Source organism: Dromiciops gliroides, chromosome 4 (assembly GCF_019393635.1).
Source record: "Dromiciops gliroides isolate mDroGli1 chromosome 4, mDroGli1.pri, whole genome shotgun sequence".
Lineage (NCBI taxonomy): Eukaryota > Metazoa > Chordata > Mammalia > Microbiotheria > Microbiotheriidae > Dromiciops > Dromiciops gliroides.
This window is the reverse complement of record NC_057864.1, coordinates 130,282,097-130,309,532: the sequence shown is the minus strand read 5'-3', so window position 1 is coordinate 130,309,532 and position 27,436 is coordinate 130,282,097. Positions and strand designations below refer to the sequence as shown.

The 27,436-nt window shown below is 34.7% G+C and overlaps 1 protein-coding gene across 25 annotated transcripts in view; it reads left to right on the top strand.

The window, feature by feature from the left end:
- CDC42BPA (CDC42 binding protein kinase alpha) overlaps positions 1-27,436 on the top strand; it is a 351,215-nt gene that overhangs the window by 281,008 nt on the left and 42,771 nt on the right. For 17 of the 25 annotated variants that reach the window (XR_006356412.1, XM_044004674.1, XM_044004672.1 and 14 more), the window contains 6 exons: positions 9,880-9,999; positions 12,239-12,319; positions 14,486-14,591; positions 16,815-16,951; positions 18,046-18,185; positions 25,785-25,866. Coding sequence is in view for 24 of the 25 variants with exons in the window: in XM_044004674.1 (XP_043860609.1) it covers positions 9,880-9,999; positions 12,239-12,319; positions 14,486-14,591; positions 16,815-16,951; positions 18,046-18,185; positions 25,785-25,866 (666 nt within the window). In the remaining variant the exon portion in view is untranslated. The remainder of the gene's footprint in view (positions 1-9,879; positions 10,000-12,238; positions 12,320-14,485; positions 14,592-16,814; positions 16,952-18,045; positions 18,186-25,784; positions 25,867-27,436) is intronic. The other 8 variants (XM_044004682.1, XM_044004681.1, XM_044004680.1 and 5 more) reach the window with 2 other exon arrangements.

Below are 27,436 nucleotides of genomic sequence, written 5' to 3'. Positions count from 1 at the left end.
AAAAAAGTTTATCTTTTGAATATGTTCCTTCATAATTCCTTGAGATTGCAGATCGGAGAAAAAGAGGTTATTTTCTTTATCTTAGAGCATTCAAAAATGAGAGCAATTATTAAAACAGATTTCTACGAAGAGAAACAAAGTTAGATTGTTGGATCTGTGAGATTTAAAATTGGATATACGAGCATTAAACTCCCCCTTTTAACTTTTCCTTTATATATCTCCCAGACCAATAAGAAAAAGAACCCTCTGAGCTTTAATCAGTGAGGGATTAGTTTTTATTGTTTGGGAATTAATTAGACAACAAAAGGCAATACCAATTAGGGAAATCGGAAAGTAGATATACAAATGAATAATCTTAGATCTAAGCTTAGTCTATATTCCTTTATAAAACTCACCGAATCCCAAACTGCCTGCCAGGCCAAGAACCAGCATGAACAACAAATGCATGCACTGCCACGGCTAAGCTGAAAAGCCAGAGAGATGGAACTTCCATTCCACCCTCAGTTTTAAGCTGGCGTGCTGGAAGTTCGTCGTGGACTCCACCCCAAAAGGGAGGTCCTTCAAAAGCGACTTCAGTAGCTTGCGCTCAACTCTCAAATTATTTAGCTAAAACTTCCGTTTTTTACCATAGATCTCAGTAACAATTATTCGTATCTAAACTAATTTGTAACTTTGGTTATTTAAGAAAGTTACAACTTCCCAGTTGCTATTATTATGAAAATAGTTGATAGTCCTTTGTAACTATATCAAGGGATTTATTGACAAAAATAATATTAGATATCACAGAAGTTTAGGGATTAAAACTAGCTTCTGGAATATTTGAGCATGTTTTAAAATGTTAGTCACTGCCAATGATTTTCAAAAGGCTTCCAAATTAAATGTGTAAAAGCATGGGTATATTGAAAAGGGGTCTCTTTATCTATTAATTTAAACATTTTATAAGCATAATATGTATAAAAAGAAATAGTAGCAAATTAAAATAGATGGAAAAGCATTGTTTTTGTTAAAGGTGATAAGCGTTGTACAATAAAGTATATCAGAACACTGGTTTAAAATGCTTAAAATTAGATATCTTTGTTTTTCTGGAAGAAAAAGCTTTATATTCTAGATGAGTGGTTTTGATTATGTATATTACCTATGAAGGAGCTAAACTATATAATTTGGAGAGTGCTTAATGTCTGTTATCTAAAAATCAGACCATGATTTAAATATGAAGAGTACATATATATTTTATTACTATATTCTTAAGTTCTGAGGATCAGTAACTGGAAACTCCTAATAAACAAGAAGGATTTGGTGAATTCCTAGATGACTATTAACACGGTGGCAAAAATACAGTGTAATCAATTTCTAAATTGGTGAAATAAACTTAATAAAATTCCACTGAAGCCTTTTCTTATGTCCTTAATTAACTAGTTCTAAAAAGTAACAGCAATAAACTATCATTTAGATACTATACTTATTAAAAGGTATCTCTAATCAGGTAAAATAATCATTATTTTGGCTTTCAATTAAGATCTTTTTTCCTTAGTCTTGATTGGTTAAGTCTTAGAAATATCAAAGTGACTTGGTTAGGTTAGAATTAATTTTCAGTCTCTTGCTTTAATTAGTGGTAGTTTACCACCCATTACCTTTTAATACTATTACATGTCATCACCTTTTCCCTTTTTACTATTCCTTTCATTATTAGAATCCTTTAAGTTAATTCTGTTGCTTATGAACCTTCACATCTGTTAACTCTTAATACATTATTCATTCAATTTATTGCTTGTATGAATGATTATAATATTTTTCCCTTAGCATGTGGGACATGTTTTTGTGTTTTGGATACTTAAAGAGGTACTTTTAAAAATGAGGATAACTTTCCATTAATCAGTTGCTTTACTACCTTATTACAACTGATTCATTTCCTAATTTTAACTATTTCATGCTAAATCTCTCAGAAGATATTTTTAACAGATTAAAACTTCTGAAAAAAAACAAACAACTTCTGAAAAGTATAAATACAACAAAATGTAAAGAAGTTATTTAAACAGTACCAACTACCAGAGTTATGTGTATAGAAAATAAAAGGATAATTTACCAAATTATTTTTTTCATTGCAAGTTTATTTCTGCAGTTATCTTTCACATTCTTTATGGAAGACAACTCTTTGAGGCTGCTTTTCTTGAATTTCAAGTATATATTTAATGGTTCATTTTTTTTAGTCAATAAAATAGTATTTTAAAATGTCCATATTCATATCTCTAGTGTTCTGAATTTGATTCTATCTTTTATCTCAGAAATGTTCATACTCATTTTTTGGTAGTTCCTTTTTATTCTTAAAAAAAAAGGAAATTAAAATAAGCTTGAACTTTGCTTGATTTGAATTGGCTTTATCTTATTGTACAAAACTTTAAAGCTAGTATTTAATTTTTAAGTGTTGATGTAGTCATCTTAATAGTTTTGACAGAGTTACCTTAAAAGTTTGTTTCATATCTAATGTGAATCTATCTTCATTATGACTCTTTTCTATCATTTTTATTGATGGCCAAAAACTAGTCAATATACAAATGTATTTTAAGAACTTTTGTTCATGTTCAGATAACATTAATACCACCATGAACTTTTTTTTGGGGGGGGGGGGGTTGAAGCAATTGAGGTTAAGTGACTTGCCCAGGGTCACACAGCTAGTAAGTGTTAAGTGTCTTAGGTCACATTTGAACTCAGCTCCTCCTGACTCCAGGGCTGGTGCTCTATCCACTGCACCACCTAGCTGCCCCCATGAACTATTTTTTTTAACTCTATAGCTCTTCAGGAGTTGCTGATGTACGCACAAATTAAATTCCAATAGTACTTTTTCCTTTCCCTAGATTCTCAGTATCACAAAGACTGAAATTTAATGTATTAATTACAGCTACGATGTCATCATATGACTGGGGACTACTAGACTAGAAAGGGTCAGAGTTGTATTATTTCACATTTTTTAGCACCATTTAAAAAATAGCTTCTGTACTAATGTTTTAATCTTCACTCTGCTATTTCATACAGATGTGGCCCTGTGCAAGTCACTAATCTCCTTGGCCCATCCTGCTCTAGAACTGTGGTCCTGTGCTTGATTCTAATGGTGCTTAGTACATTTGTAAAGAGAGTTCTGCCTCAGAATTACTGGGATTATTGAGGGCATGGTTATTCAGCTAAGATTAGCTCTACTTTTGGCTTTTCCTACAATTTTTTTCAGCATTTTGCCTGTTGGATAACTGAGAGTTTAAGTGGTTTGTCCAGGTTCACATAGCTTGTATTATAAAAAGAAGGTCTTGAACCCAGGCCTTCTAGATTTCTGGACCAGATCTCCATGCAGTATGGTATATAATAAGGTTTAAAAATAAATCCTCCATCCACTACACCACTTAGCTGCTTCTATAACAACAATGACAATATATATATTATATGTCTGACGGGTTGTTGCAAAAGCTTAAATGAGATATGTTGTAAAGCATTTTGTAAACTTTAGCATGTTTATAAATGTCAGTCACTGCTACTCTCATGGTCATATGGTTTGCTAAAATGTGATTATCCAAGATGTCCCAAAACTTTTGGGATTCTCTTTACAATGCTTAGAGCATTCCCCTAATTTTCCAGGAAATGAAGTTTGTCTGGCATTACTATTTCTTAGTGGAGCCATACTGGCTTTTAGCAGTCTATTCTTCCCTTTTCTTTTTCTTTTTTTCTTTTTAGTGAGGCAGTTGGGGTTAAGTGACTTGCCCAGGGTCACACAGCTAGTAAGTGTTAAGTGTCTGAGGCCGAATTTGAACTCAGGTACTCCTGACTCCAGGGCCAGTGCTCTATCCACTGCGCCATCTAGCTGCCCCTTCTCCAGTATCTTTTAAAGGTCATTGGTAGTGCCTTAATACAGAGGTATGGGGAAGCTGACTACAAAGATCCATAAGCCACAGAAAGATAAACCCTTACTCATAAACTCATAAATTTGTACAGTTTTTTTTTTTAAAGATAGATACAGAAGATGTTAAGAAAGGATAAAAAAACCAAGGATGATCTGCCAACCCACTGGTTATTTCAAAACATAGCTCATCTTAGCCTAATAACTTGGACTTATGAAGGGAAGCTGGATACTCTACTACTTATCTTAGGTTACTGATCCCTAATAAACATTTTTGTTTTGTCCTTGACAGTCCAAAGGTCATTCTTCTTGAAGGGAAAACAAAATGAAAAAAAAAGAAGTAGATTGTTCAGCTTTTTTACCATCACTATATATTTTCATCATCCTATCTATCTGAAATAGCATTCCTAACCCTTCTTTAATCTTTCTCCTCCTCCTCCTCCAACATACCTCAGAAAACTTTTTGATTGTCTTGAGCAGTGATTGCCAGCCTCAGCTTAGTGATCCTTGCACTAGTATCGCAATAATCACAGGAGTGACATATTCATTGTAAAAATTCATCATCGGTTATTCATCCTATCTTCTATCTTCTGTATTTGTCTTTTTAAAATCTGTATGGGTTTATAAGCTCCTTGTGTGACTCATTGGTCTCTTTAGTCAACTCCCCCTTACCTCGTCATTGGGTTCATTTATGCCTGTCTTTTAAGAATCTCATGCTTAAAAGTTTCCCACATCCCTCTTTGGCCTTCTTTCAAGTCAAGTCAAGAAGCATTTATTAATTGTCTACAAGGGTCACTGTGCTAAATACTGGGGAATACAAAGGCCACCCCCCCCAAAAAAAATCCCTTTTTTTCAAGGAGTTCAGAGTCTAATGGAAGAAGTAACTTGCTAACAACTTTATACCAACTATATATGTATATATAGTATAAATTGGAGATCTTCTCAGAGGGAAGTGATTGTGAGAACTGGAAAGGCCTTCTTGCAGAAAATAGGATTTTACCTGAGACTTGAGGGGAGCCAGGAGCCAGAGATGAATAGGCAATATGTCCAGCTATTCAAACTACCCAGAGTCTGGAGATTGAATGTCTTGTGGAAGGAACAGTAAGGCAGCCAAGGTCACTGGATTGTAGAGTACATGGGGGTATAAGATATTAGAAGACTGAAGGGCTTTAAAAGCCGAACAGAGGTTTTTATATTTAATCCTGGAAGTAATAGTGAGCCCCTGGAGTTGATTGAAAAGGTGATGACATGGTCACACCTGTTGTGTGTAAAGATTAATTTGACTACTGAGTGGAAAATGAACTGTAATTGGGCAATCTATTGGAGGCAAAGAGACCAACCAAGTGTATTGTGATAGTCCAGGAAATGACACGATGAGAGCCTTCTTCAGTAATTCATAGCATAGTATTAAAATCAGAAGGAAAGTCATAATGCTCATAAGACAAGTTCTTCTGTTTTTAGCAAAGTTAGACAGCAATCAGGCCCATTTACTAACTGGGATACTACAGAAAAACAATAGCTCCTATTTAGGAAGAATATCAAGGAAATTCCACATCACTATTATTTTCATCTCTTCATGCTGGGTTTGTGATGTTTCTCCAACTCATAATCTCTTCATCTTTTAATCAGGTAATTTGTTGTAAAATCCCATCAACAGATTACTGAATCTATTATACTCTGATATGTGATAGTATCCTACTGTATCCTTTTATAACCTTTTGAAAAATACTTTATTATTTTATATATAAAGTATTCTAAAATTTGAAAACTATTCTAAAATACTGCCCCGTTTTATTCACAAATCATATTTCCTACAAGTCTTAGTGATACCTGTGAGGCTTGGTTTACTTTCTTGTATCAGGGTCTCCAGTTTACTTTGGTCTTTAACCATATACTGTGTATTTGTAGATGACTATCTGAGGCCCTGAATGTTGTTACTCTTTGAATATTGGTTTCTGTGAATTCTATGGCTTTCCCACTGATTCTTCCTTTGTCTTATCTCTTAGTTAGCACGGTATTATACAAAAGTGCATTTCTATATTCCTCTCCATTTTTATTTAATAATTACAAGAATTATAAGATTATTCCTCTCAGAAACTCTATTTGAAGGTGCCTCAGAAGCCACCTAGTCCAACATATGCCTGACTTTCAACAACACCCCTAACAAGTAGTCACTCATCCTTTGTTTGAAAACTACAGTGGAGAGGAACCCATAACCTTGTAAGGCAGCCCATTCCATTTTTGGATAGCTCTAGTTATTCAGAAATTGTTTGTTTTTAATGAACTAAATTTACCTCTTCTTCCATTACTCTTACCATTTCTCCTCTGAGAGCAAGCAGAACAAGTCTAATTCCTCTTTTACATGATAGTCCTTCAAAAACTTGTAGATAACTATCATATCCCCTCCCCAAATGAAACTAAATATACCCGTTTCTTTTCACTGGTCTTCATATGGTGTGAATTTAATGTCCTTCACTAACTTCATCTCTATATATTCTGTATACTCAATAGCTTATCAATCTTCTTCCTCAAATGTGGTGTCCAAAACCAAAAACAGTACTCTAGATGTCATCTGACCATGACAGAGCCTATTAGAACTATTACTTCCCAAGTCCTAGATACCAGGACTCCCTTAACATCACATAAGAATGTATAACATTTCTTGGCTGCCATATTACACAGTATACTCATTGAACTTTGAGTACCTCCCAAACCTCTTAATCTTTTCTTTAAGTAAAGAGCTGTCTAACCATATCTTTTACTTGGGAAGTTGATATTTCTGAATGCAGGTATAAGACTCCATAAAATCAATTTCCATAAAGTTTCGTATTATTAGATTTGACCCATTGTTCTAACTGCTTCCAGTCCATGTTTTCCACCAAGAAAATCCCTTTCGTAATTAAAAATTTTCTCCATATTTCCCCCTCTTCAACAAATGTATAATTCATAAAGATGCTGTTAGGTTTAAGCTTGAATTCCAGTTCTTTATTCTTCTGAAAGGTGTTGAATGAATGAATGAAGAAGCATTTACTAATTCCCTTGGGATTAAACATAGGAAAGGGTGGCAATCCCTGCCTTCAAGGAGTTTACATTCTAATAGGGGTAGATAATATCATATGGTATGGTAGCTAGGAAAGGTGTTTTAATTTCGGAATTTACTAGAGTAGTACAGTGTTGATTTGATTACAGTTTTTAGAACAAGAAGTAAAAAAGATTAAAGGATCAGTACATAGGCAAGAAGGAGGAAAAATAGAATAAAAATGAATATGCATGCATGATCTAAGGGAATTGGACCAGAAGCTACATGTTTTAACTCCTCTCCATCATGGTCTGTAGAGGTCCATTTGGTAGGTGGGGCAGGAGCAGCATCAACAGTAGAATGAAATAATAATTTGATTGATGAAATATGATTCCAAGAAGTTTAGCATTAAGCCATTTAGCTACTTCCAGCCCCTCTGGAGGTCCAATTTGGAAGATGGTATCTCTGGTGGCTTTTAAAATTTATATATAAATACACACATGTGTGTGTGTGCGTGTATGTGTGTGTGTGTGTGTGTACATATATATATATATATAGTAGTAAACTGAATATACTTCATCTTAAGGCATATAGTTAGGGAATGAGAAGATTGAATAACTTACAAAATCAGAAAGTTGAGCATTTTTCAAATTCATTAATTTATTAAACAAGCTTTTGTTAAGTAATTGCTGTCTGAATTGTGCTGTTCTAGATCATGTGAGAAATATTGAAAAAAATGATATGGCTTTTGTCTTTAAGAAGTTGTGTTGTAATATAGGAAGACGACAAATATACATACAAGTAGCAGCTGGAGAATATAAGGAAAATTTTAAAACAGCATAGCTAACAAAAGGCAAGGGAGGTTACTGTGAATTGACATTAGGAATGTACTGTTAGAGGAGATCAGATATTATCTTAAAGGAAGTGATATACATACATTAATGTAAAAGGTAAAATAGCAGTAAGGAGACCAGCCTATGTAGTATAAAAGAATATTAGTAGAGAAAAGAGAAAAGTCTGGAGAAAGATCCAGAAAGCAGGGGAAAGGTAGTTTGTAGAGGAGTTGGAGCTCTGGATTGAGGAACTGATCCAGTAAGTGATAAGAAGACATTGTAGTTTCTTACAGCTATCTTCATGCCTCAGTCCTTGGACAACTGATGATTTCATATGTGTTGGTATTCCCTTCTCTGACACAAATTGCAGCTCTTGGTTGACTTACTAGAAGGTCTTTGAGAATTGTTTTGACCAAAAAAGTCATCACTCTGGGACTAACCTGGTAGTGAGACTCTGAGATTTGCTAGACTAGTCCCTTGATGTTAGATATGCATTGTGACTAAGCATGTACCCAAAATGTTTTCAGCTTGCTATGGGACTTGATAGAGTTTCTGTTTTGATTGCAGTCCCTTTGAAAATGCATGATCAGGGGCAGCTAGATGGCGCAGTGGATAGAGCACCAGCCCTGGAGTCAGGAGTACCTGAGTTCAAATCCGGCCTCAGACACTTAACATTTACTAGCTGTGTGACCCTGGGCAAGTCACTTAACCCCAATTGCCTCACTAAAAAAAAAAACTGTTCTCCAGCCTCCTCTGGGACAGCTAGGTGGTGCAGTGGATAGAGCACCGGCTAGTAAATGTTTTCAGCTTGCTATGGGACTTGATAGAGTTTCTGTTTTGATTGCAGTCCCTTTGAAAATGCATGATCAGGGGCAGCTAGATGGCGCAGTGGATAGAGCACCGGCCCTGGAGTCAGGAGTACCTGAGTTCAAATCCAGCCTCAGACACTTAACACTTACTAGCTGTGTGACCCTGGGCAAGTCACTTAACCCCAATTGCCTCACTTTAAAAAAAAAAGTTATATGAGAAAAATATTCTGAAATGAACAGTGGTTCTTGCCTGGAAAATGCATGATCACTTCCACACCAGAATGAGAAGTTCTCATAATTTGGCCAAATTATTTTGAACTAATGGGACTTTTTGGGATGTTAGTAGCACCATACTCAAAGTACCAAAAATTAATTTCAAAGAATGTTTTTTATTTACACTAATATCTCAGTATAGCCAATTAGTGTTAAAGTACATCCTAAAAATCATCTAAAGAAAAATATATTCCAGTATTCAAAAAAAGATACTAAACGTAAGTTGAAACTATATGCCCAGGGTTGCTTTGAGCTAAAGGGAGAGACATGAACAAGTTTCCAAATCTCAGGTACAGCATTTTGCTTTAGACTTCACTAATCATATTTATTGCATTTATCATTGAACCCTGAATCATTAAATTTTCATTCTTTTAGCTTCTTTTATCATTATAAGAGATTGCCCTAAAATTAATCTTTATTTTGTAAACATGTAATTTTAATTTTTTTAATCTATTCCTGATAAATGGAAAAATAACTAAACCATAAAAATCATAATATTAATTTATCCCCTGGAGGATTTTATACACTGAATTTTAGCCCAAAGCATTCTTGTCAGTTGCTAAAATTCCTAAGTAATGCATCTTTTCCTGCCAGTGCCAACAAGTCTGCTGCTACAAAATGAACGCAGTTTGAACTATGAGCCTCTAGAGATGTTGGTTGGGTTTCTATCAGTTCTGTTAAAGATGTAGTGCAGTATCCAATTTTCAGTGTATTTCTTTATTCCGTATTCTGCATTTGTTCATGAGCTAAATTTGTTTAGGTGTTAGCAAAAATTCTATTTTGGGATACCCTTGTAGACAATACAGTAGTAATGCTGAAACGAAGAAATCAGTGGTACCAGTTGGGGCAGGGTTACCTGCTCACCTGGTATATTTCATATGCTTATTTATTACAAACAGAGTTATGGTTATATTTTCTGAAACATCCCTAACAGATATTAAAATTATAGTTTTGTTGTCATTTCTTAAGAAACACTATCATGATCATGACTTAATATTGCTAAGAGCAGTGAATTGTTAAAAGTGACTTCTTGGGTTTTTTTTTTTCCCTGACTTGTTTTCCTAGATTGATTCAGTTGAGAACTTTACGTTGTCTAACCCTCCTTCACGGGATGAGGAGGTCAAGTCTCACCTCCAGTCAAGGTCCAGGTCTCCTTCCACAGCTAGTGACATTGAACCAATTGAGGTACCTCTCTGGGGCTATTCTGCTCCCCGACCTTTAACTTGTGACCAGATATAGTAAATAAATCCCATTACATAAAAAGAGTGAAATTTATCTCTTTATTTTACCTATGCTATATGACACAGCAAAGACATTTAGACTTTGTAGTCCAATATAATTTATCAGAAGTAGGTGGGTGAGAATAATCAAATAAGGTAATTGCCCCTTAAGACAAACTGTCCCAAATTAACTGTATTTTAACTAACCACGGTTTAGCAGTATTACGTGTCAGAGGATGAAAGTGGTAGAAATATGTAGGAACATTAGATTATCAGATACCAGTGCTATAGTGTGATTGTCAAGTGAAATTTTTACACTTTTGTTTTAACTTTTGGAATTTCAACCCAAACCCAATAGTGTATATAATTAGGAGTCTTTTAAAATGCAGTTAGCAAGTCGCTTCTGGCTATAAAGAACAGTCAACCAACAGGAATCTATTTCTTGTCCCTTGTTCCAGTAATGCAGAAAACATAGCTACAGTAGTTCCTGATGTCATCAGAAGGTTTTACTCAGCCAGCCAGTTGACTCTCTCAACTAAAATCAGTTCTATAATAAGTTTTTTTTTTTTTTAAAGCACAGGGTCCACCTTTGTCTCTGTTACTGAAACTGAAAGATGCACATATCTTTTGCTTATCTCAATCCTCTCCTGTCCTTTCTTATTAATTCAAGTAGGATTTTTTTCTGTGGTTCCAGGGTTGGATTTAGAGTTCTAGCAAGGAGAGAGTGAATTTGGAAAACTACAATATATATTATAGCCATGCCTTAGCCCTGATATATAACCTTATAAAGTTTTTGTGAAAGCTTTGTGAAATAATAAACAATCCAGGGTTTCTGTTATTTGGGTTATAATGTTAGCATATTTTTTCATTCCTGTTTTACTTATTTCTATAATTAATGTAGTGTCCCACATTCAACTTTTTATATGTTAAATTCTGATCTGGGTTCAAAATATTTCCCCAGATAGTTCCTAATTAAAACCAATTGAAACTAAATTAAGGCTAGCTCCAGAACAGAAGGTGTCAAAGAAGCTTGAGGAAATCCACAATTCCATTTTTCAGTCTACAAACACACCAACTTTTTCATCTGCTGAAGTATACAATAACAAAGGCAAAAAGATGTGATCTGTTTTTTCTTAAGAATTCAGTATTCTCTCCAAGTACCCTGAACCTCTTGTAATCATTACCCATTTCCCTCTGCCAACTTCCTTCTCACCTTTCTATCCAAGCCAGAGTCCCTTCCTCATATTGTTTAATGTCCACCACTTAATAAGCAGCCTCTGTTTCAAATTCCCTGTGCCCCCAAGTAGCAAACAAAAAAATCATTAGCTCCTTCTGTTCAAGGAGATTACTCACCCTGCAACTAACATTTTGTTTAACTAAATAATGAAGAAATGTGGGTGATAACTTAACTCCTCTTCTTGTAATAAAACTTTCTCATCACTATATTCATTCTTATACCAAATATCAACCAATCTTTTTTATCATTCCAGTAAGTTTTTAGCTTATATTTATCTTTACACACATTGCTAAACTGGTGAAACATTACTTAGGTGTTAGGCAAGTAGTTATTTGCCTCAGCTTAGGACAGAAAAGTTTAACCTTTTTTGTGTCCTGCACCCCTTTGACAGTTGGTCTGGTGAAGCCTATGGGTCCTTTCTCAGAATCATATTTTTAAATGCATAGGATTATAGAGGAAATTAAAGTTCACTAATCCAAGGTTAAGAATTCTTAATTTAGAGGTTGATTATTGAAATATCATTTATTGCTTTAGATGTGTATCTGTTAAAAAGCCTTTTTTTAAAGTAATAAGGAAAAAAAGTAATAAGGCATTAAAATAACAAATACAAACCCAAACTAAAAAATTGCTATCTTCTACTTCATATAAGACTACTTTTGGTATCCTTTCAGCTTTATTTTTAAGTCTTTTCTTTTGCAAGTAATTTTTTTTGTATTTCCAGATTTAAGCAAGTTTTGCTTAATGAACAAATTTATTTATGAATTTTGAAACTATATACATAAGCTACCTGAAATATGTAAATATATTTTATTAATTGAAGCTTTACTCAGTTTTCATTATACTAATTAGTGTGAAGTTTGCCTTGCCTGAAGTTTTTTAGCTTTGTTTACTTTGGTTTAATCTGTTGATGTTTGAAATGGATATACTCTCTCAAGACATTTATATCCCTTTTTTCTCTTGGATTCAGGTTACAGAACATCCTCCACGTTCAGCTCACACGCCAACAATGAGATCAGCATATATTGGATCTGGCATCTCTGCACCTAAGGTAGTCAGTCTGTTCACAAATTTCCCATTTTCCTAAAAAATGGGAATGTATTTCTTCTAACTTGTACAATTACGCAATCTTTGCCACTGGTCTCCCTACAGTTCTGCACAGTAAAGCTACTAGCAAATCTGTTGAGACTGTCCTTTTGAAACAGAACAGTTTCACATATGTAAGTTGTAGGAAAGAATGGATTAAGAATTGCTTACTTCCTGTTTTTTAAAAGTTACTGTTTTAAAGTGTCATCGGTTCATTTTTCCTCCCTCTTTCAGCTTCCTTGTTTCTAAAACAAGTAGCTTGGACAAGGAGCCTTTAGTTCTATTACCTGCAATTTTCAATATAAAAAGAGATATCTAGAGTGAACGACACAGGGCTAGTGACTCTCATGGAGGCAGCTAGTGGCACAGTGCACAAAGCCCCAGGCCTGGAATCATGAAGACCTGGATTCAAATGTGGCTTCAGACACTTGCCAGAGCTTTGTGACCCTATGCAAGTTACTTAACTGTGATTTGCTGTTGTTTCCTTATCTGTAAAATGGGGCTAATAATAGCACCACAGAGTTGTGAGGATCTAAGGAGAGAATTATCTGTTTAAAAACAAAAACACTTAGCACAGTGCCTGGCACCTAATTGACACTATATAAATATTTATACCCTTCCTCTACCCCTTCCCCTCATAGCCTTTCTGAAAGTATCATCCTCCCCAAGATTAAAGACTAAGGAAAGAAGAAGAAAGCTACCCTTCCTTACTTTTGTACTGCTTTTATTGGTACATGGATTATACACTAGAGAGGAAGAGAATAGAATTTACTATTTCTTTGTTGTTTTGCTAAGTCCAAGAATTATGCTAGGATAAAAATGATAGTTTTTATTTTTATTTCTCCAAATAATTTCTCCCAGATCTCTTTACCTAAACTGCATATAGTTGAAACTATTTGCTTGATTGTAAAGACTACTATATCACATGGAAGAAAAATAACAACCCCCAATCCATTTATTCTTTGTCCTCTCAAAAAAAAAAAAAGCTGCTAATATATATATTTACTTAATTTTGGAATGGAGGGAAAATTCAATTGTAAAATCTACCCCGACTTCCAGTATATAGATAAATTAATGGAGACATAAGAGACTTTTTAGCTACCCTGTTTCTAGTAAAAAATGGTAAAGTACTATCAGTCTCTAATTTAATGAGTATGCAAGTTTCATCTCCCTCTTATACATCATATATATTTTTTCAATTATCTGCCTGCTTCTAAGGGGAAGTGCAAATTTGAGAAGCATGTTATTTGACCTTGGTACTATAAAATGAAATGTAATCAGTTTGCCATACAGATGAAAATTTGAAACTACTTTTTACCTTTGTCCCTCAAGCTAAGGTATAAAATTATATTAAGTTTCTGGTTTGGTTTTTCTGTCAAAAAATTATAAATACACAAATATGTGTATGATAGATTTTCAAAGTCAACCCTGGGGAAAGAATAAAAGAGCAAAGAAGTGAAATAGAAGGAGCTCTGAAATTGTGGTCTCGAGAAGCTTGGATATGAATCCTAGTTCTGATGCTAATTAGCTAAGTCATTCAAGTGTTCTGATATTTGGGTCTCCTCTTGCTAAAATGGGGATAAAAGTACCCACACTGCCTGCTACACAGCATTTTTGGAAGGAAAGGACTTCAGAAACCAGAGATCATGCATGTAAGCTATAAATAATAATAAACTGAAAATTTAACCTGTAGAAAGTACATCCATTGTGATTGTCAGAATTTGTCTACAAAATATTTGAGCTTTCTTAATTTGCTTTCCTTTCCAAGACTATATTAAAGAAGAATTCATAAATGTTGCCACTTTCTTAAGCAACTTTCCTGGGATACTATGAATTAAATGTGACCCAAAATCTGGGATATGATAGGTATAGGGACTAGACCTGTGATTTCAATAATTTAAGGAACTTCCAAATAAGGAAACTCCTGTCACCAATGCAGGTTGGCACCTTTTCTATAACTTTTAGTCTTAGAGAATTGCTTAGAACACTAAGTGACTTGCCCATGGTAGATGAGCATGCTAAGAAGATAAACACATTCTATTTCTATATAAGATGATAATGTTAAAAAAAGATGCACTTACCTTATCACAAAATAACTGTCAATATATGCTTTTATCCATTTGTTTTGTAGCCAAAGGCCCACCAGTTTGTAGTAAAATCGTTTAACACTCCTACCAAATGTAATCAGTGCACATCTCTGATGGTTGGTTTGATAAGACAGGGCTGTGCTTGTGAAGGTAAGAATGGAGAAGGAAAAAATGGAAATTTAGATTCATATTTATAAGAGTGTTATTCAAGCAACTTTATTCTGCTAAAATCCTGAAGGTATTGATTTTTGCTTAAATCATTTATTTTGTTTTTCTTTTGCAATTCAGAAATTTTGGAAACAGTCAGCAATTAGCTGAATAAACATGTTTTAAGTGTAACTTTACCCATGTTTAAAAGGGCATATACTACAATACACATTCAGATGGACAAAGTGTTTTTCACTATACCACAAAATATTTTTATAAATGATTTTATGTCAGAGAGAGTTCATTGCTTATCAGTGTCCAGTAAATAACACTTTGGTATTAGATAAAATTTATTTGCCTTAGAGTTATTTTTTTTCTTTTAGGAATATCTCTGAAATTATAATAGAATTCAGTAGAAGAAAAATTATTCATTTCATAATATTATAAATAGTATATATTTCAGACAGTTCTTTTACAATACCTCTGTAATGATTGGAATGATGCCACCTACTGGAGACTTGCTGTGGGAAAGCTCCACCATGAGGAAAATGCCTCAGAGGCATTGTGGCTTTTCCTTGGCGTCAGGAAATGACGTTTGCTCATGGGTGCTGTCTATCAAGGCTACCAGCCAATCAACTTGAGGAGCCTCCTATTTTCTGGGAGGAGACAGGAAGGAGGAAAGGGAGCCTGCGTGGAGAGCACTTGGCTTTTTGGGTTCCTGACTTGGTGGTGGTGGCGGCAGAGGACTTCACAGGAAATTTGAGGAAAGATAGGAATGCCAGGCTGTTGGAATTCTGTTTCTCAATCTTTTTCTTTCTATTTTCCAATAAACCCTTAAAAACCTAAACTCGTTTTATCAGTGATTTTAGTCAGTTTCCCCCAAAAACTGGGGGAACAGATTAGAATCCACATTTAGAATCTTAAATTACACACCTCCCTTTCTTTAAATGTTCCCTACACAGTGGTGATATCGACACATCATAACAGCCACCATAATGGCTACTGACATTTTAAACTGTTGTAATTCAGTTAAAATATGACTTTAGCTTTTACTTATAGTATTCAGTCAGTTCACAAATCTTTATTAAGTACCTACTATGTGTTCAGTCGATTACAACTTTGTACATTGTACATTACTGAAAAGGATGCTGCTAGACTAGAAATTATCTTTTCAGCTCAGTGTGGTAGCACATGCCTTTATAATTCTTCATACTGAGAGGCTAAGGCTGGTGGCTATCTTGCACTCATGAGTTCTGAACTACATTGGGCTATGCTGACCAAATCAGCACTAAGTTCAGCATTGACATGGACCTGCAGGAGCCAGGAGGGCACCAGGTTGACTAAGGAGGAACATACCTGTCCAAGTTGGAAACAGAGGACATCAAAACTGCTTTGCCAGTTATTTATTAGTAGAATCAAGCCCATGAGTAGCCCCTGCACTTCCAGCCTGACCAAAATGAGAAGACCCAGAATTTTTTAAAAATTAAAAACAAAAAAATAATGAGCAATTAGTCTTTATTCAAGTTTGATGTATGTTGTTTTCCCACTGTCTGTGGTAAAGAATTCAGAATACTGGATTATTTAAAAATAATGTTTATCTTGTAGTTATTATGTTTATTCTCCATATTTAGTTCACAGAGAGACACAAAATGATTCTCTTTGTGTATCTTCTTTATTTGATTCTAAATTAATTTCTAAGAAAATTCTGCTTCAGGAACTATATTTGTAGCTACTGCAGATAATATATTACAGGTGACAAAACTACATCACTGATTTTGATGTTAAATTCACTCTTGATGTATAGATTTCTATGACGGTGGCATTTACATCCCTGTGAAAGAATAGGAGTTGTTTTTTTCCTAAGTGCATCAAGGATGAATAGGTCATATAAATCTGAGATTTACATGACATGGGGGTCATTTTAGATTTTAGCTTTTTAAAATATATGCTTGTCACTCACTTTAATCAGATGTGCAGTAAATATCATTACAGTATTAGGAATGTTATCACCCATTTCTAATAAGTTACATTGAAATCCTTATTAATAAACAAATATATTATTTTCAAAAAACAAGCAGTCATTAAAAATGATCAAGCTAAAACAATATGGTAATGTACTTAAGACAATGTCTTGTAAATATAAGAAATGCAGTAAATATCTATTGGTTAAATTAATAAGTGAATTATCACAAAAATAATATCATTTCTTTTTTTCCCTCTAATAAGTATGTGGATTTTCATGTCATGTTACTTGTGCGGACAAAGCTCCAGCCTTTTGCCCAATTCCTCCTGAACAAACAAAAGCCCCACTGGGAATAGACCCCCAAAAAGGAGTTGGAACAGCATATGAAGGCCATGTTAGGGTAAGTGATATTGACTTGGGGAAAACAAGTTAATATGCCATTTTATTAATAATCATTTAAAATGTCAAGTTCTACCACTTTTTATTCAAAATTCTTTTCAGAGATATCAGGTGGCCCAAACTGACAGTTGAGTTCCTAAGTTTACCTTCCAGAGTAAATATATGAAAGGGGAAAATAATACTGTTGATTACCTGATACCAAATATAAATCTTATTCAAATAACTTACCTTTTCATATTTTATTCTTTTCATTTTTTTCTGTTACCAATTTGAAAAAAGGTAAAACTATGGCAGTCAGCATGAAGGGCTAGGGTGGGCCTCACCTCAGTGTTGCCTGTAGGAGAAAAGAGGCCCCAAGCAGGGATTGGTATGTAATGATTGGAATGATGCCACCTGCTGGAGACTTACTGTAGAAGAGTTCCGCCCATGAAGCGAAGGTCTTTGAGGGCAAGACCAGGAGTTTTTTCTTTGGCGTCAGGAAGTGATGCGGGCTAGTGGGAGGAGGAAGGAAGAGACTGGCGCTCGGGCTCACTCTCTTTTCTTGGGACTCTGGTGGAGAGCGGAGCTAGAAATGTGCTCTCCCTTTAATAGATAGGAATCTAGGCCTTTCTCTCTCTTTACCAAATTCTTATTCTCCTTAATAAATGCTTAAAAGTCTCACTCTTGCTAAAGCTTATAATTTATTGGCGACCACTCATTAGATATTTTAGACAATTTAGCTAGAATTTTAGCCCTTAACAGGTAAATTGGCATCTGGCAGAAGTAAGTAGACCATGAAGATATCTCAACATTTCTACTCTATTGAAATTGAGCCATTTAGGAAAAGTGTGCTAGCACTAAGAGTGTGAAGTTGGGCACAGGAGAAAAGGAGGCCAGTGATGGGGTGGGAAGAAGAGGAAGCCTGCTGTACTTACCAGGGCAGAGCTGGGCAGAAGCTACCCTCAGCAAAGTTCTGTTAGAGCTCTCCCAATTCTGTCCTAGAAACAGCTCTCATGAAAGGTGATATCCAATTTCTATTTTCTCTGTATTTTCATGAACTTGATGACTTTGTGTTTCATATTTTCATTGTCTTTTTTTTTTTAATCAAAATTAAAGGTTCCCAAACCAGCTGGAGTGAAGAAAGGTTGGCAGAGAGCATTGGCTGTGGTGTGTGACTTCAAACTCTTCCTATATGATATAGCTGAAGGAAAAGCATCCCAGCCCAGTGTGGTAGTCAGTCAAGTGATTGATATGAGGTAAGTTTAGAAGGTGAAAGTATTTTTTATCACAGTAAATTAGGAATGCAAAGTATTACTTAAGATTCATTGATCACTTTTCTATTTGTTTATATTTTTAATTACACATTTTTACCTAAGCTCTGCTTTGGCTGCAACTTAAAAGTTTTTCATATGCTGATTCATTCTCAACATTTTCTTAAGACAATATGGTATAGTGGAAAATGTGCATGGTTTAAAGTCAGAAAATCTGGGCCCAGTCCTTCCTCTGAAATATACTGCCTATGTGACCTTGGACATTTAATCTGTCTGAGCTTCAGTTCCTTAATCTGTAGAGGAAAGAGGTTGACATAGATGGAACTACAAGTTACTTTCTGGCTCCAATTTTATGAGACTATGATCTTATATAATTGCAATCATGCTATTAAAACAAAAGCCACCTAACTTAATGGATAAAGCACCAGCCCTGGATTCAGGAGGACCTAAGTTCAAATCCAGCTTCAGACACTTGGCACTAGCTGTGTGACCATGGGCAAGTCACTTGACCCCAATTGCCTTACCAAAAAAAAAAAAAAAGTCATACGCTCCAAAGTCTTAGCATCTAAATTTGTAAAAGAAAAATTAATTGAATCCCAATAATACAACAATAGCAGAACAATAAAGTCCTCTTGGTTTTGGACAAATCTAACAAAATAAACAGAAAAAATATAATAATCAGTTCAAGGAGCACATAGACCCAAATGAAGACAAGAGTTAAATCCTAAATAATGAGTGGGTCAAATAACAAATCATAGAAATAATAATTATGTGAAAGACAATGATAATAATGAAATTATATGCCAACAGTTCTGCTATGCAACTAAAGTAGTCCTCAGGGAAATGATTATATCCTGAAAAACATACCTTAATACTATAGAAATGATTCGTGAACTTAATATGCATTAGAAAACATTCAAAAGTTAAATAAATGAACAAAATTGAAATAAGTACAGAAGAGAAGATATTTAAAGGAGAAATAGATAAACTGGAAACCAAAAGAAAGAATACGAAAATAATAAAGAAAACTAACAGCTGGTTCTTTGAAAAAACTAAGAAAAATGATAAACCTTTAGCCAACCTGATTAAAGAGGACAGAAAATCAACAAAATAGCAAAAAAATCAAGCTGAAATCACAAAACAAGGAGAAATAAAAATAATTATAGCCTGCATAGTTGTAGTTTATGCTAACAAAACTGAAAGCATAAAAGAAATAAAAATGTACCTTTAAAAACATAAATTGCCCAAACTAATGGAAGATCAGATAGAGATCATACATGATCTGTTCTCAAAAAAGGAAATAGAACTTGCTATAAAGAAACTACCAAACAAACAACCACAACCCCCCCCCAAAAAAAAAAATCCCTCCTGTTTCATATAGATTGACAGGAGAATTCTATCAAATTTTAAAGAAAAAAATTAGTACCAATACTATGCAAATTATTCTAAAAAATCGAAAAAGAAAATATTGTACCAGACTCCCTTTATGAGACACCTAGTCCCAATATCTAAACCTGGGAAGGATGAAGCACAGAACTATATAACAAAACTATTAATGAATGTCAGTTTGAAGATTTTAAATAAAATCTTTTCACATAAGCTACAGCAATTTATCCAAGGAACAACTCATTGTGAACAAATTAGATTAATAACAGCCATGCAAAGATGGTTCCCCATTAGGAAAGCAATCAACAGAATTAATCATATTTACAACAAAAATCATTCAAAACCACATGAGTATCTCAGTAGTTGCCAGGAAACCTTGTGACATTGTTATTGTTGAATCGTGTTTAATTCTCTTCATGATCCCATAACAAAACACAACTTTTAATTTATGCTAAAAATGCTACTAGATATAGTTATAGAGAACTTTGTACAATGCCACAAAAAGTATTAATCTAAAATGAAAAGTAGATATCATATAAAATAGGGATATGCAATAAAGTTTCCCAGTAAAACCAGAAGTAAAGCAAGGCTGCTCACTCTCCTTGCTATTATTTTATATACTTCTAGACAAGAGAAAGAAATGAAAGACATTAGGATAGATTAAGAAGAAATAAAACTATTTAATGATGATATGATATTTTACTTAGGAATCAGCAAAAATACTAATTGAGACAATAGCTTCAGCAACCTTGCAGGTTACAAAATCAATACACAAAAATCAGTAGCACTTCTGTATAATATTAACAAAATTCAAGAGGTAATAATCAAAAGGAAAACTCATTCAAAATAGCTCTGAAATATTTGGGCGTCAGTCTATCAAAGCATACCAAATACTTGCATACATCCCATTACACAGTGCTCTTTAAAAAAATAAAGAACAACTTAAGAAGGTTGGAGGATTGTTCAAGTGCCCATGGCTCAGCCATGCCTATTTAAGAAAAAAGACATACTACCAAAGTTAATTTACAGTTTTAATGCTTTTCGATCTAACTACATAAGGGATACTTTACAGAACTCAATAAAATAATAACTTTAATTTAGAGAAACAAGATCTATAACATCAAGAGAAATAACGAAAAAAGGTAGAGGTAAAGGGGGAATCACTTTCAGACCTCAAACTATATTATAAAGCTATAGTCCTCTGTTAAGGGCTAAAATTCTAGCTAGTCGGTCTAAAATATCTAATGAGTGGTCGCCAATAAATTATAAGCTTTAGCAAGAGTTAGGCTTTTAAGCATTTATTAAGGAAAACAAGAATTTGGTAAAGAGAGAGAGAAAGGCCTAGATTTCTATCTATTAAAGGGAGAGCACATTTTTAGCTCCCTTCTCCGCCAGCGTCCCCAGGAAAGAGTGTGAGACTGCGCGCCAGTCTCTTCCTTCCTCCTCCCACTCGCCCGCGTCACTTCCTCACACCAAAGAAAAGACTCCTGGTCTTGCCCTCAAAGACCTTCGCTTCATGGGCAGAACTCTTCTACAGTAAGTCTCCAGCAGGTGGCGTCATTCCAATCGTTACAGTCCCCCCTGTTGTTCCTCAAGAAACAAAATGTTTCCTTGACGGAACAGTAAAAACAATATAATAACTATTGCTAACTAATAATATGTGAACAACAATATAGAAAAGGAAGAGAGGAAAGTTTTGTCCAGAGGGGTGATTTTTTTTTTGTCCTCATGAACCGACGCTTTGACATTAGTCTTGCAAAGGGAGGGCCTCTGCAGAGAATACATGTTACAGATGATGTATATTATAACAGAAAGAGAAAAGAGAAAAAAAAAAACAACAAAAACAAAACAAAACTGTTCATTTAAAGTCTCTGAAAGTCTTTTTTCAGATATCCTCTAGGTGTAGTCGTGGAATGGAAGTCTTTTCAGGGGTTGATGTGTAGATGCTGGTAATCAGCCAGGAAAATTTCCTACAAAATTGAGCTTAATACAACTTTAAAATAGCTTTGTCAATAATCAAATCAAACAATGAAAGTTCTCAAAAACATGTTTAAGGGAATTCAGAATCTTGGTTGTTACACATGAAACATATATAAAACAAAAATTGAAACATTCTTTAAAATTAATATTAATATAGTTCCCCCTTATGGAGGATAATTTGGAAGACAATTGCTGCGATATTAATTTTTTGTGTGTGTGTGTGTGTGTGAGGCAATGGGGGTTAAGTGACTTGCCCAGGGTCACACAGCCAGCAAGTGTCAAGTGTCTGAGGCCGGACCTGAACTCAGGAACTCCTGAATCCAGGGCTGGCGCTCTACCCACTGTGCCACCCAGCCGCCCCTCGTGATATTAATTTTTAAAAATAATTTTTATCTTTGTTTCATCACCTTTTGCATCATCTGCCTAATTATCCTCATGCCATTATGAGAAATTAAAAAATCTAATATAATTGGTAACAGATGTCAAGGCCAAATTCAACACTGTTATTTATCATGACATCTGAGATAATTATGGGGGTTACCATAAAAGAACAGAGAAATGATGGGATATGAGCATTCCCACACTTGAGCAATATATACTGTCCATGCAGTATGCCAGGCTTAAAATAGGTGGATGGAATACATGTCCATGCCACCGAACATATTGGAGGAAACTGAGTCAGACTTAATCAGATGCATGGGATTGAGATGTCCATGGCATCAGGCATATAGGAGGGAGCATAGAAGCCAGGTGTAGAAGTGAGATGGGTGCGATCAAAACTTCCAGCCATCTGTACAGTATTGTGAGGAAAAAGAAAATAAAATATTAAACCAAGAGAATCCAACCTCAACATTTGTCAAAAGCCGTTCCCTCGGCCATACCTTGACTTCATGCATGTCTCCCCTCATGTGACAGTTCAGTGTCTGCTCTTGCATGTATTCCTCTTGTGATTGGATGGCATCTTGGCCAACTGGCATCTGATAACTCAGAATAAAGGCAATTAATGTCTTAAATGATAAGTTCCCATAATTCCAAGTCTCATATGGATTTAAAAATTGAGGATAATAAATGATTGCAAAAAATGTGAATACATCTTGACTCAAAATATAATATATAATTATGCAACAATTTCAAATAATACCCTTTTTTTTACTTAGTATACAATTACTTTTGTGAAAAATCAGAACATATTTAAATACAAGTTAAAGCACAACAGAATCTCAAAGAAAACTTTTTTTTTTTTTTGAAAAAAGAAAACTTTTACAAATGTTCCCCTCTTTTTTTTTTTTTTTTTGGAATATGTTTATCAAAAATAATACTTCTAGAATCAATTTACACTTGCCATGGCAACCAATTTGCCAGGGAAATGCTTTAAAGAGTTTGATCAAATAATCAGTTGAGGAAAAAAAATAACAAAAACAAACAACTCAGAATATGGGAGCACAATACTCCTAGAATTAACATTGTATTATGAAATCAAAACCATCTTGCAATTTTTCAAAATTAGATAGATAAACGAATAGAAGAAAATACACATGGAACAATAAAAGACAATGAAATTCAAACTAAGGAAGTCTAAATTAATGTGAACTTAATAGTAATAAGAGTCTTATAAAATATAAACTTGATCACATGACTATAAAAAGCTTTTACAAATATTCTCCTTGTTTTAAAAACTAAGTATAAAACACAATCTCAAAAGCCTGAAAATCTCTATGAAAATAAACCCATACCATTAATTTCAAAATGTATATATAATAGCATAGAAATCCTATGTAACCTCTGAACTGATACTATTACTCTGAGTGAATTCAGAACAGTTTTGATTCCGATATCTAAAATCCCCAACACTCATATCAATACCTTGCTGCTTACTTCTACATTTCTGTAAAATATATACCCTTCCATGGCAAAAGAAGAGGAGTCTTGAACTATGTTGATGATTGTCATTCTTATTCAGCTTAAGTTTTTCTTCTTTAATCCCTCTATATTGTCTGTCAGTCTTTTCACCATACGAATGCTTTATAAGATTACTAATTAAAGACAAAAGCAGGTTAGCAAAATTATGAACAAAACGAGCATATCTGGAATTTAAAGGGTTTTCTAAGGATGTCTCAGAAGCACAGCCAGGCTGGGGAAGGGCTGAGCCTGAAGCTGCAAATGTAGTTAGAGAAAGTTGAGCATGCATCAGATCTCTGGACTTCCCAGACAGGGGAAGCAATGGGCTTGGCCATGGGAGGAGTAGAGGGTGGGGTCTGGAGAGGAGGGGAGGGAGCAGAGCAATTTGAATCAGACTGGATTTTGAACTCAGGCCTGGATTCCTCTTCCCCCACTTTGCCTCCAGGTGCTAGGGGATTAAAAGCTTCTAGAGGGTGGGTCATTGCCTCCAGGCATGCAAAATTAAAACAGGGAAAAGCTGCTGGAAGCTCTTCAGTTTTCTCTGAAAAAGCATGGTTGGGAGAGGGGGAGATATTTCCTTGTGTGAGTACATTGCTGGCTCTTCTAACAAAAATAAAAAGAAAAATAGAAAATCCACAAAAACAAAGCATTAACATGATCTTATCTCCCATTTGTCTGGTTAAACAGACTAAAATCAAAAATAGGGTAATTAGGGAGTTTAAAAGGTCCATTTGAAAAAATTTAAAGGGAAAACACAGCCATTATGCCAGTACTTAGCAGTTAAAGGGAGAGGGTAGGGGAAATGTCTTACCCAACCAGAAGATCAGAAGACTGAGGTTTAGCTTTCCTCTTCGTGGTCAGCCATCTGTTAAGGGCTAAAATTCTAGCTAGTCTGTCTAAAAAATCTAATGAGTGGTCGCCAATAAATTATAAGCTTTAGCAAGAGTTAGGCTTTTAAGCATTTATTAAGGAAAACAAGAATTTGGTAAAGAGAGAGAGAAAGGCCTAGATTTCTATCTATTAAAGGGAGAGCACATTTTTAGCTCCCTTCTCCGCCAGCGTCCCCAGGAAAGAGTGTGAGACTGCGCGCCAGTCTCTTCCTTCCTCCTCCCACTCGCCCGCGTCACTTCCTCACACCAAAGAAAAGACTCCTGGTCTTGCCCTCAAAGACCTTCGCTTCATGGGCAGAACTCTTCTACAGTAAGTCTCCAGCAGGTGGCGTCATTCCAATCGTTACACCTCCAAATCATTGAATGTCAGTTAAAAATTAGAGAAGTAGTTCATAGGAACAGACCAGACCAGGTAGAATCAAAAACAATAAAACTCAATAATCTGGTTTCCAATCATTGGAAAACATAAATTACTTAGGAAACAATATAAACAGGCAGTTTTCCTATTAATGAATCAAAACTATACAGTCATATGAAAAAAATGCTCTAAATCATTGATTAGAGAAATGCAAATTCAGGCGACTTTGAGATATTATCTTTCACCTATCAAGATTGGCTAAAATGATAGATGCCCTTCAAGTGGGGAATGGCTGAACAAATTGTGCTATATGATTATAATGGAATCTAACTGGGTCATAAGAAATGAGCTGGTTGATTTTAGAAAAACATGGAAAGACTTGGACCTGTAAAAGAAAATGCTATCCACCTCCAGAGAAAGAACTGATAAATAGAAATAAATACAGTATGGTCTTACATATATTTATATGTATATATAGATTTGTCTTTAATTGTAGCCTTCTCTAGGGTAGAGTGGGGGAGGAGGGAGAAAAAAATAGTGCACAGCTGAGAACAAAAGAAAACTTAGAAGGAACCACAGAAAAGCAGGGTAGCTTTGAAAACAATGTGTAGTACTCATTACATAGTTGTTTTTTAAAGTAAACAGTTTAAAATGGAAATTTATGGTTTTATATTTAATCCTCTGTGTTCTGCTATGTACATGGAAATGTTCTTTTTTTCTCACTTTGTATTTAAGTTTTAAATGAATCAATTTTTTTTTTTAAAGAAAAAAGTAATTGTAAGGTGGAGTGGCTCATGAGGAGTGGGATATACTCAGAAAAATCTTGGTAATATAAAAAAGAAATACATCAATAAAAATGTGTTTTAAATAATGGTGCCTATTCAGGCACATTGACTTGGGGAAAACATGTTAATATGCCATTTTATTAATAATCATTTAAAATTAAAGTCTAATTCTAGCACTTTTATATAAATTTTCATATAAATACAAATAAGCAATAATTAAAATTTTAAAAATAAAACAAACAATAAGAAGAAACAGTAACTTGCTTTAACTGTTTTACTTTTTTAGGGATGAAGAATTTTCTGTGAGTTCAGTTTTGGCTTCTGATGTTATTCATGCAAGCCGAAAGGATATCCCCTGTATCTTTAGGGTAAGTGTATGTGCTAGAATTTGTTCACTGAAGTCTAAATTTTTCACCTGAAAATGTATTGTGTCTATATCTAGATTGTAAGCTTCCAAAGAACATAGATGAGGCTATGGTAATGGATATGAGAGAAGACTGAGATACCCAATTCCCATTTTTCTTCTATTTTCTCTTTCAAGCAGAGTGATCTTTGGACAGGAAAGGACAAAACAAAAATTATCAATTGAGAGTTGTTAACCATGATAGGTAGGGAGGTAGTAAGAGAGCACCTAGCTATATTTGATTAGTTTAAGCAACCATTCCTGAAAGAATTCTATCCCAAGGTACTGAAAGGACTGACAGATGTAATTTCTGAACCAGCATCAGTGATCTTTGAAAGGTCATAAGAATCAAAGAGCTATCCTAGGATTGGAAAATGGCAAACATTTTCCTTAAAGGGAAGAAAATAGACTCTGCAAGCTATAGACCAGTGAGCTTGACTTAATTCCTTCCAGAACTCTCCAGAATTCTAAAATATGGTGTTCTTTAAATTTAGTTCAAAATCCAACTCCACATGTTTCAGTAAGTCTAATCAATAGATATCTATAAAGTGCTTATTCTATGCCATGCACTACATACAATAACTGCTTGAAATTTAAAGAAATATAGTCCCTACCCTCAAGAAGCTTGCACTCTAATATAGGAAGTTAACACATAAAGAGAACATGGAAATTCCATGTAGAGTTGTGGTGGTGAAGTCCAGACAGTGAGAAGCAGAACCAGGAGGAGAATGAAAGGCTCAGCTGTACCATTACTCAAAATGGAATTTTTCAGGAAGAACTCACCAGTGAGAAAGAGGGGTACCACAGGTAAGAAAGGGAGAATAGATTTTTCCTTGGTGAGAAGTTATAGAGGTGTTTGACTAGATCATATCTTGTCTGAAAAAAAAATTGGTAATTTTAACAGATCACAAGATCAATATGATTCAGTGGTATGGTATGATAATCAAAACAATTGCAATCTTAAATTGCATTAAGGAAGGCATTGGAATCCTAGACTAGAGAGGGGATATAGTTCTGCCCTCGTCAGTCCAAGTTTGGAGTATAGTGTCCTATACTTTAGGAAGGATATTAATAAGTCAGAGAGTGTCCTGAGGAAAGGAATTAGAATAATGTGAAGACATGAAGATCATGCCTTCTGATAATCACTTGTTGGAATTAATCAATAAACATTTATAAAATATATACTTTATTTGAGGGGACAGTGCTATGCTCTGGGGATACAAAAAGAGACAAAAAATAGTCCCAGCCCTGAAGGAGCTTACAGTTTAACAACATGCAAACAAGTATGTACAAAGTAACTCATTAACATAAGAAAGGCTTCCAGTAAAAGAAGGCTTTTTGTCGTCCCACACACACACACACACACACACACACACACACACACACAATGAGCGTTAAGTGACTTGCCCAAGTTCACACAGATAGTAAGTGTCGAGTGTCTGAGGCCGGATTTGAACTCAGGTCCTCCTGAATCCAAGGCCAGTGCTTTATCCACTGTGCCACCTAGCTGCCCCCAAAAGAAGGCATTTTAGTTG